The sequence below is a fragment of the Pristis pectinata genome, chromosome 24 (genome assembly GCF_009764475.1).
Source record: "Pristis pectinata isolate sPriPec2 chromosome 24, sPriPec2.1.pri, whole genome shotgun sequence".
Taxonomy (NCBI): Eukaryota; Metazoa; Chordata; class Chondrichthyes; order Rhinopristiformes; family Pristidae; genus Pristis; species Pristis pectinata.
The window spans coordinates 15,309,955-15,320,146 of NC_067428.1; the positions used below are offsets into that span (position 1 = coordinate 15,309,955).

Consider the following 10,192-nt stretch of genomic DNA (forward strand, 5'->3'; position numbering starts at 1 on the left):
GAACTAATTAAACTAGTGTAAAGTGAGGAAGTCAGGCTGAGATTGTACAGGGCGAGTGAGACCATCTTCCAGGTTGTGTCACATTTTGTTCCCAGTGCCTGAGGAAGTATATCCCGATTTGAGGTTGATGCAGAATGAATTCACTGGACTGACTCCTGTCATGAGGGAGTTGCCCCAAGCAGGGCTTGAAGAAGGTTGGCCTGTACTCACTGAAACTGAGAAGAACTAGGGGTGATATCATTATCGCTGGTGGGGTGGAGGTGTAAGGGGCTGTTTCCTCAGGCTGGAGAGTTTGAAACCAGTCTCAGGATAACAGGTAGGCCTTTATGATTGACATGAGATGGAGGTTCTTTGCACAGAGGATTGCAAATCTTTGGAATTTTCGGAGTGCTGGGCATGTTCAGTCACTAAGTATGTTCAAGGTTGAGAGCAAATGATTGTTGGACACTTGTCACGGAATATGGGAATCAGTGGAAAAGTGGATCCCTACAGGATCAGCTGTGATCTTAATGAGTGGCAGAGCAGGCTCAAGGGGCTGTGTTTGGAAACCTATCATGGAGTTTCCAACATCTAACATTTGGGACGGAGTGGGACCAGACATTCCTTTCAGAGGGGCGTTGGCTGCGCTCCGGGTGTGGGGGTCAGATCATTTTAACTGGCTCACGGGATGTGGACAAGCCGTGAAATGTTTGGCTGTTTCAGTGATCTGGAGTCACCCGGAGATAAAGGAGGACCTTTCCTAGTGAACCTGATGGGTGATTGACAATTCGGTTGTTGCCTGTTCCAGCAGGTGTCAACGTGATGACTCGCTCTGCGTCCAGATCATGTGGTGCTGAGTTCCAGTCTGCGAGGAGTTACGAACCGCTCTGAAACTTCTGCGGCTCACGAGTTTTTGCGAAAGTTCCAGGCAGCCAGACAGAATGCGGAGCGGTGCAATCCCCAGCTTCACCCAGTGTATCAGCCTTGTCCTCGCCCTCATCCTGTTCGCCCTGGGATGGACGCTCTTTCTCGGCCAGCCCGAGGCGGCGGAGATGCAGCAGGAGACCGGGAGGCTGCGGGAGGAGAACGGGAGACTGCGGGAGGAGAACGGGAGACTGCGGGAGGAGAACGGGAGACTGCGGGAGGGGAGTGGGATGCTGCAGGAGCGCCTGCAGAAATGCGAGGCGAGAGCCCTGGATCTTGGGGCAGAGATCACACGGCGCAGCAAAACCCAGGAGTCGGAGGTGAGTCGGGTCCGGGAGTGGAAGGTGAGGAGACAGAGAGAGCCCGACCCCACGCCCCAGTGAAAGCGAGGGAGCGCCGCACTGTCAGGGACGCAGGAATGAGCAGCACTGAGGGAGCGTGGTTGGAAGGAGTGCCTCACTATTTGAGAGGCGGTACTGAGGGAGCGCTGCACAGTTGGAGCGGCGGTTACAATTCCCACCATCATTGCTTCTGCAGTGTGGTTGAGGGGGGAATCCCAGTATTTAGACCCAGTGATGATGATTAAGGAACTTCCAAATCAGAATAGCGTGGAACGTGGAGAGGACCCCGCAGTGGGTGATGTTCCCATGTTCCTGCTACCTTTGTCCTTGGTTGTGGAGATCTGGGAGGATGTCCAGGGCTGAGATGACTCCAGTAACCACTTTCTTCCTGCCTGGTGCTAGGTATGTCTGCAACCATTGGAGTATTTTCCCTTTGATGCCCATTGACAGTTTTCACAGAGCTCCTTGATGCCACACTCAGTCAAAGGCTGTCTGATGTCAGGGGCAGTCACTCTCACCTCACTCTGTAATTCTGCTCTTTGATCCATGTTTGGACAAAAGCTGTGATGACATCTCGAGCTGGGTGGCCCTGGCAAAATCCAAAATGCGCATGGGTGAGCACTTATTGATGAGTAAGTGCAGCTGATAGTCCTGTCAATGACACTTTCCATTGTTTTGTTCCTGTTTAAGAGTGGACTGTTTAGGTAGGTTGGATTTGTCCTGCTTTTTGAGAACAGGGCATACCTGGGCAATTGTTCCCATTGTTGGGTAGATGCCAGTGTTGCACCTGTACTGGAACAGCTCGGCTAGAGATCAGCTAGTTCTGGAGTGCGCACCTTCAGCACTATAGCTGGGATGTTGTCTGATCCCATAACCTTTGTTGTATCGAGTGCTCTCAGCAGAGTCTAGATATGACCTTAGGTTAATTGAACTGGATGAAGACCAGCTCTGTGATGGTGGGGAGTAGGTGGCATCACCACCACATAAACAATTTCAGCCCTTCCTCCTGGGTGCTTTCTCACTGTGTCGTTGAACTTTCACACTGATAGCACACCTGGTTGTGTGGTGCCACAACAACAACAACCTCTCGCTGAATGTCTGTAAAACTAAAGAGCTGATTGTTGACTTCAGGAAGTGGAAGGAGGGTGAACGTGTGCTCCTGCCCCTCTCCACCACCAATCGACCAGTCTACGTTGGTGGATCAGTGGTGGGGAGGGTCAGGAGCTTTAAATTCCTGGTTGTTAACATATTGGATGACCTGTCCTGGGCCCAACACATAGATGCAATCACTACGAAGGTGCACCAGTGTCTTTACTTTCTTAGAAGGTTAAGGAGGTTCACTGAACACTCAACAAACTTCTACAGATGTACTGTTGAAGGTATCCTGACTGGTTGCATCATGGTCTGGTACGGCAATTCGAATGTGCAGAAACATAAGAAGCTGCAGAGAGTGGTGGACTCTGCCAATACATCATGGGCACATTCCTCCCCACTATCAAAAGCATCTACATGAGGAGCTGCCTCAAGAAGGCAACATCTATCATCAAAGGTCCCCACCATCCAGGCCATGCCATCTTTTCTCAGCTACCATCGGGCAGGAGATACAGAAGCCTGAAGTCCTGCACCATCAGGTTCAAGAACAGTTACTTCCCTTCAACCTTTCAGTTCTTGAACCAACATGCACAACCCTAATCACTACCTCAGTACAGCAACACTATGTCCACTTTGCACTAAAATGGACTTTTTTTTGTTCTAATTGTGTTCTTTCTTGTATAATTTTGAATAATACATGTTTAATTCATGTTTTTCTTGTGAATGTTGTGTCTCTAATGCAATGTGCCTGTGATGTTACTGCAAGTAAGTTTTTCATTGCACCTGTGCGTACATGTACTTGTGCATATGACAGTAAACTTGACTTTGAGTTTGATTTTGAGAAACACGTTAACCAAGTCCATTATTTGCCTTCCTCTCTTTCAATAGATGTCACTGCAAAAACAGGTCATAGCTCAAGAAAAATCTATTAAAGAACTGCAAGATCAGAACAGGGTCTTGAATTCCAAAATGACTGAACTGCAAGGTCAGCTCAACGACAATTGCATTTGTATAGCAGCTTCAAGAATGTCCAAAGTGCTTGGGAGAAATATAAATCCAACAACATTTGATGCTAAGGTAGTACAGGACAGCACATACAGGCAGCAGGGCAAGATCTGGGGCTGCAGAAGAGGGCAGAAGATGGGAGGTGTGAACACGGGGATATACAGACACATGGACCAAACCCTCCTCAACCCAATGCAGCTCCTCACACACAAGAACATAGAACATTACAGCACAGTACAGGCCCTTCGGCCCATGGTGTTGTGTCAACATTTTATCCTGCTCTAAGATCTATCTAATCCTTCCCTCCCACATAGCCCTCCATTTCTCTATCATTCATGTGGCTATCTAAGAGTCTCTTAAATGTCCCTAATGTATCTGCCTCCACAACCACTGCTGGCAGTGCGTTCCATGCACTCACCAATCTCTGTGTAAAAAACATACCTCTGACATCCCCCTTTATACCTTCCTCCAATCACCTTAAAATTAGCCATTTTTGCCCTGGGAAAAAGCTTCTAACTGTCTACTCGATCTATGCCTCTTATCATCTTGTACACCTCTATCGTCACCTCTTCATCCTCCTTCTCTCCAAAGAGAAAAGCCCTAGCTCACTCAACCTATCCTCATAAGACATACTCTCCAATCCAGGCAGCATCCTGGTAAATCTCCTCTGCACCCTCTCTAAAGCTTCCGCATCCTTCCTATAATGAGGCAACCAGAACTGAACTGAATACTCCAAGTGTGGTCTAACCTGAGTTTTATAGAACTGCAACATTACCTCGCGGCTCTTGAACTCAATACCCCAACTAATGAAGGCTAACATGCCATACGCCTTCTTAACAACCCTATCGACCTGCGTGGCAACCTTGATGGATCTATGGACGTGGACCCAAGATCACTCTGTTCTTCCACACTGCTAAGAATCTTGACATTAATCTCGTATTCTGCCTTCAAATTCGATCTTCCAAAGTGTATCACTTCACACTTTTCCAGGTTGAATTCCATCTGCCACTTCTCAGCCCAGCTCTGCATCCTAACAATGTCCTGTTGTAACCTACAGCAACCTTCTACACTATCCACAACATCACCAACCTTTGTGTCATCAGCAAACTTACTAACCCACCCTTCCACATCCTCATCCAAATCATTTATAAAAATCACAAAGAGCAGGGGTCCCAGAACAGATCCCTATGGAACACCACTGGTCACCGACCTCCAGGCAGAATACGCTCTATCTACCACCACCCTCTGTCTTATATGGGTGAGCCAATTCTGAATCCACACAGCCAAGTTTCCCTGGATCCCATGCCTCCTGACTTTCTGAATAAGCTTTCCATGAGGAACCTTATCAAATGCCTTACTAAAATCCATGTACACCACATCCACTGTTCTACCTTCATCAATGTGCTTTGTCACATCCTCAAAGAATTCAATCAGGCTTGTGAGGCATGACCTGCATAGGCTGATTAGGGACAGCCATGCTGCCTGTCCCTAATCAGCCTATGCTTCTTCAAATGCCCATAAATCCTGTCTCTAAGAATATTCTCCAGTACTTTGCCCACTGCTGAAGTAAGACTCACTGGTCTGTAATTCCCAGGGTTATCCCTACTCCCTTTCTTAAACAAATGAATAACATTTGACACACTCCAATCATCTGGCACTATTCCAGTGGCCAGTGAGGATGCAAAGATCATCGCCAATGGTGCAGCAATCTATTCCCTCGCTTCCCGTAATAACCTTGGAAATATCTCATCCGGCCCCGGTGACTTATCTGTCCTAATGTTTTTCAAAAGTTCCAGCACATCCTCTTTCCTCACGTCAATATGCCCTAGCACATCAGCCTGTCATACGCCATCCTCACAAATGTCAAGGACTTTCTCACTGGTGAATACTGAAGCAAGGTATTCATTAATGACCTCCCCTACCTCTTCTGACTCCAGGCACATGTTTCCTCTTTTATCCCTGATTGGTCCTACCCTCACTCTAGTCATCCTCCTATTCTTCACATGCGTGTAGAACGCCTTGGGGTTTTCCTTAATCCTACTCGCCAAGGCCTTCTCATGCCCCCTTCTAGCTCTCCTAAGTCTATTCTTAAGCTCCCTCCTAGCTCCCTGGCCTCCACAGCCGTCATTGAAAGAGGGTGTAAGTATAACAGTCCCTCAATCCCACACTTGTCAGCCTGGATTAGAACACAGAGAACAGGAGGGATCTCTTTTAAATATTATTCAAGCAAATCATGAAACACAGATTTACAAGGGTTTAATTCACAGAGGCTCATCCTTTTTCCCCGGTTCGTCAATCTTTAACTTTTATCTTGATAGGTTATCTTCAGCATTGTAAAGAGGCGAAAGAGCTTCAAGGGAATGAGATACACGAATGCATGAAAACTAATGAAAATCTGCGTAAAAACCAACAACAAATTCATTATTTGAGGAGCCGTACCTCGGACTTGGAGTTTGCTCTGTGAGACCTTGTGCCTTTTTAAAATATAATTTTGTTTTGAGTACTGCTGAGGATTGTACGAGGCCTGAAGGTGGGTGCACAGATTAAACTCAGGGGGAGGTTTAGAGATACGTGTGAAAAGGAAAACATTGCAGGTCTTTGGGGTAAGTATGGGGGAAGCAGAAGCAAATGGAGAACCTTTTCAAATGGCCAGCACTGACACAATGGGCTGAATGGCCTCCTTCTGTACTGCACCAGTCTCTGAGAGAAAATGGAAAGGAAGAAAATATTGCTTTAGGGTACATCCAACAATTTCAGCATTTTCCAAAATTTTTAGGCAGTTAAATATTTTTGAAGCAAAAACAGAAAATGCTGGAAACACTCAGGTCAGGCAGCATCCATGGAGAGAAAAACAGTTAACATTTTATGTTGATCACCTTTCATCAAAACTAAGATGGGTGAAAAATGAAACAGGATATCGGTATATTGGTTATATGCAGAACAGATTTATTTGAGAAGTTCTGTCTGGTATAAAGAAATAAACCACAAACAATAGTCACAGTCCTCCCACAAAACGTGAGACTTGCCGTCTGAGTGATTGTTGTATGGTCTCCTTTCTTCTGCGGTTTCCTGTTGACTGAAGGTTCTCTTTCTTCTCGTCACACATCCTCTCTCTCTCTGTCAGACCCCATTTTTATACATTCTCTTTGATCATACCTGCTAACTACCAGTTCCAGATTTATTTCACTCTGCCACTTTGACAGTTTCCAGTTCCCTGGTCCCAACTGGCTCATCTTTATCATGTACAGACAGTCGCTTTACACCTCCCTTACCCACCACGATGGCTCAAGGGCCTTCTGTTTCTACCCTTAAAACAGGCCCAACCAGTTCGCTCCACAAACACAGTCATTCGCTTGGCTGAACTTGTTCTCGCACTGAACAACTACTTTCAACTCCAGAGGCTCAAAATGACCAGCTGGGAATTTCCAATATTCTCCTTTTTAGTTTCACTTCTCTGCAGCAACCCTGACTTATGTTTCACAGCTTAACAAGCCCTCTTGTTTGTGTTTTCTCTCTCCAATTTCCTCATTAACCCAGCAAGCAGGCAGCTTCATAAACAGCATTTCACCAAAGCAACCCTGACGTCACCTATCAGAGATATTCTTTTGTCCGATCCCTCCCTCCTCCCTTCTCTCTATAACTTGAAACCAACTTGTTTTCTCACTTTTCTAACTTTGATGAAGAGTCTTTGATCTGAAGCAGTAACCCTGTTTCTCTTTCCATTAATGCTACCTGACCTGCTGAACATTTTATGTTTTTATTTCAAATTTCCAACATCTGCAGTATTTTATTTTTCTGCATTACCCCTGTTCAAGTACTTTGTTAATAAATTCCTGGTAAATTCAATGTACTTGTTCTGTCTGAGGCTATCTGCCTGCCTCAAGCAACACAACTGTCCAAGTTTCACAGTCTGCAAGTTTTAAACACTTTTCTGTTGCAGCACATTCCTGCAGCACGGTAGCGTAGCGGTTAGCGCGACACTATTACAGCGCCAGTGATCGAGGTTCAATTCCCTTTGCTGTCTGTAAAGAGTTTGTGCATTCTCCCATGACTGTGTGGGTTTCCTCTGGGTGCTCTGGTTTCCTCCCACATTCTAAAAGACGTATGGGTAGGTTAATATGGGGTTTAAAATGGGCGGCGCGGACTCGTTGGGCCAGAAGGGCCTCTTACCACGCTGCAAATAAAACAAAATTAACTGACCAACATTCTTTGTTGCTTGATCTAAGACCATTTAAACGCAATTAATACTGTTGTATTTGTGTTGACAATCTTTACACCAGTGTTCCATTGCAGCAACAATAATGAAACATTGAGATGCATCAGAAACACTTCAAAATAGGCTTATACATTTGAAACATTCTATTATTTGTTTAAGCTACTTTTTAAAACAGTGTAGTGAGTACCTAGGCTGTGGGAATAGACGGAGTGGGGTGTAGAATGGTAGGAAAGTAGGTGTAGGTGCAAAGGATGTATGTGTGGAGTCCCGAGGTCAAACATCCCTGGGCTGTGGAGAGAATTGCCTGGGAGTTTGGTCCACTAAAGGTTACACTATACCTGGGCTTCAGGAAGGCCTTTCATCATTCTCTGTTCTAAAGACAATTGGAAATTAATTCTGAATTACCTGAACTTATTTCTTACAGAGACAACTGCAGGAGTAATTCATGCAAAGAGCAGGAACATAGCATTCTGTGGTACATTTTGCCTTTTGTTTTGGGTTTGTTCCTGGGTTGTTGCTCCAAATGCATTGATTGGTGAGTTGAAGCATTGAAAGGAAAATCTATGAACTGTGAAGAAAGGGAGGAAGTGTGTGAGACGGTGTGGAATGTGGTGGGGGAGATAGTGTGGGGTGGAGCTGAGGAGTGTGGGAGGGTTTGGGGTGTGGAGAAGGAGAATGGGATGTGGAGGAGGAGTGTGGGAGAAGGTGAGAGGAGTGAGTGGGGGTTAAGACTGAGGGAGAACATTGTGGGAGATGGGGTGTGGTGTGGTAGCGGCTGAGGGGGAAGTGTGGGAGGGAGGTGAGATGTGGAGAAAGGTTATGGGGAAGGAGTTTGGAGGATGGTTGGGGTGTGGAGGTATAGGGGATTGTGGGAGAGAGTGGGGAAGGGTTTGTGCTATGGAGACGGGGATGTTATGTGGGGGTGAAGGAGGAACAAGGGAGGGAGTGGGACGAAAGAGTTATATGGAGAGAGGGTGGGGAATGGGGCATGGAAGGTGAGGTGTGGGGAGCAGGTGGTGGGTCAAACTGTGGGAGAGAAGGGTGAGGTGTAGGGGTGATTGGAGGAAGGAGTGTGGGGAAGGAGTGGGTGAAAAGGTAGTCTGTGGAGAATGGGCATGGTGGGAGAGGGGATGGGGTGTGGTGAACTGGGAAAGGGTTGGGGAATGATAGAGGAAGGGGTGTTGGCAAGGAGTCTGGGATGGGAGTAGGGTGTGGGGAATGGGAGTGGGGCAAGAGGTGTGGGAGAGGGTGTCCTGGGGTCAGAAATGGGGAGTGGTGGGTGGTGTGTGGGGGATGGTGAGCATGGGGTAGGGGAAGGTGTGGAACTGGGTGTAGGTGAAGGTTGTGGGTAGAGCTGAAGGCATCGTGGTGGGGTATGGAGAAGGGATGTGCAGAGTATGTATTGGACAAAATTGTGAGGTGGGGGAAAGGAAAATCGAAATGTCTAAAGATTTTTGTTGTGTCGCAAAGGTCTTAATGAAGAAAGGAGCACTCCAGTATGAAGGAAGTGGTTGCTGGTTCTAAACAGCGAGCGAAACATTAATTCTGAGCCTCTGGTCGTGATCCCCAAAAGAAAGCTGATATAAAGATGTTTCTCCATGTCTGTGCTCCAGCTGAATGGTTATCCTGTGGTGAGGCTGGACCAGTGATACCTCACCAACATCCAGATTCCCTGGGACACTCATGCTGAAACAGTCGGCACTGAGATCTGCAGCCCAGCCTGTTTGAGTAACAGTGATAACCTACCATGGATATAACATGGGGACACAAGACACTTAATGTGAATGAGCCACTAAATATGTTGGCCCTGTTCCTTAGCTTGTATGGTCTACCCTGTCATGGACTTCATACTTCATCCCCATTTTGGGACAACATCTGCACTCTGTGTTGTCATATCAATGAACTGATCACTACAACATCCTCCTGTCCTCCCTCATGTCCGGTGATCACTTCTGATACCTCCATACAAAGTGGGAAATGTTCCTGGTCCATCCCTTCTGATGACAGTAGAGTTAATGTGTGTGTATTTTTTATTTAAGTTCTTCTGTATCAATTTACAATAAAGGTTGACTGTAAAAAAAAGCTCTCAAATCAGATTTTGTTGCTTCCACTGAACTGTTATTCCTGAGCACCATCTGGATATTTTTTAGTTAATTTACAGGACGTGAATGTCTTGCTGGATCATTTCACAGGGTGCTTATGACGTAGACCAGACTCATCAGGATGACAGATTTCCTGAAGGGAAATCAGGTGGGTTTTTGAACCAACCTACTAATGATCCTAGACTTTAATTCAAGATGTAGTTAGTTACCTGGATTTATATTCCACAGTGGGATTTGAAGTCACATCTCCAGATCAACAGACCAGATACCTGGATACTAGCCCAGTAACTTAACCATTCTGCAGCCATATGCTACATTGGAATAGTACACAAAACATGGGCACAGGGGTCTAGCAGGACAGTGTAACATTCTGCTTTCTCTGCACTGAACCCCAGCCATCAACAAGTAACAGAAACTTAGCATAAATACCCAACGTGTGGTTTGGCACACATTCTTACAATTCAATGAAACTGTGCAGCATGTGTCCAAGTGTCTGACTCACACTCTTCCTGAGACACTGGCCCTTTCAAGTC

At 46.2% G+C, this 10,192-nt stretch overlaps 1 protein-coding gene across 1 annotated transcript; it reads left to right on the forward strand.

The window, feature by feature from the left end:
- Positions 1-838: 838 nt before the first annotated feature.
- On the forward strand, positions 839-9,630 carry LOC127582400 (golgin subfamily A member 6-like protein 4). The gene is made up of 5 exons (XM_052037597.1): positions 839-1,223; positions 3,225-3,321; positions 5,660-5,801; positions 7,982-8,092; positions 9,028-9,630. Exons 1-5 carry the CDS (start codon positions 921-923, stop codon positions 9,032-9,034), a joined length of 660 nt encoding a protein of 219 aa, XP_051893557.1. The 5' UTR covers positions 839-920; the 3' UTR covers positions 9,035-9,630.
- The last annotated feature ends 562 nt before the right edge of the window (positions 9,631-10,192 follow it).

Coding starts and splice junctions, on each gene's coding strand:
- LOC127582400 (XM_052037597.1), top strand. CDS start 921: ATGCGGAGCGGTGCAATCCCCAGCTTCACCCAGTGTATCAGCCTTGTC. Junction 1,224..3,224: donor GCAAAACCCAGGAGTCGGAG/GTGAGTCGGGTC, acceptor CTCTTTCAATAG/ATGTCACTGCAAAAACAGGT. Junction 5,802..7,981: donor TCGGACTTGGAGTTTGCTCT/GTGAGACCTTGT, acceptor TATTTCTTACAG/AGACAACTGCAGGAGTAATT.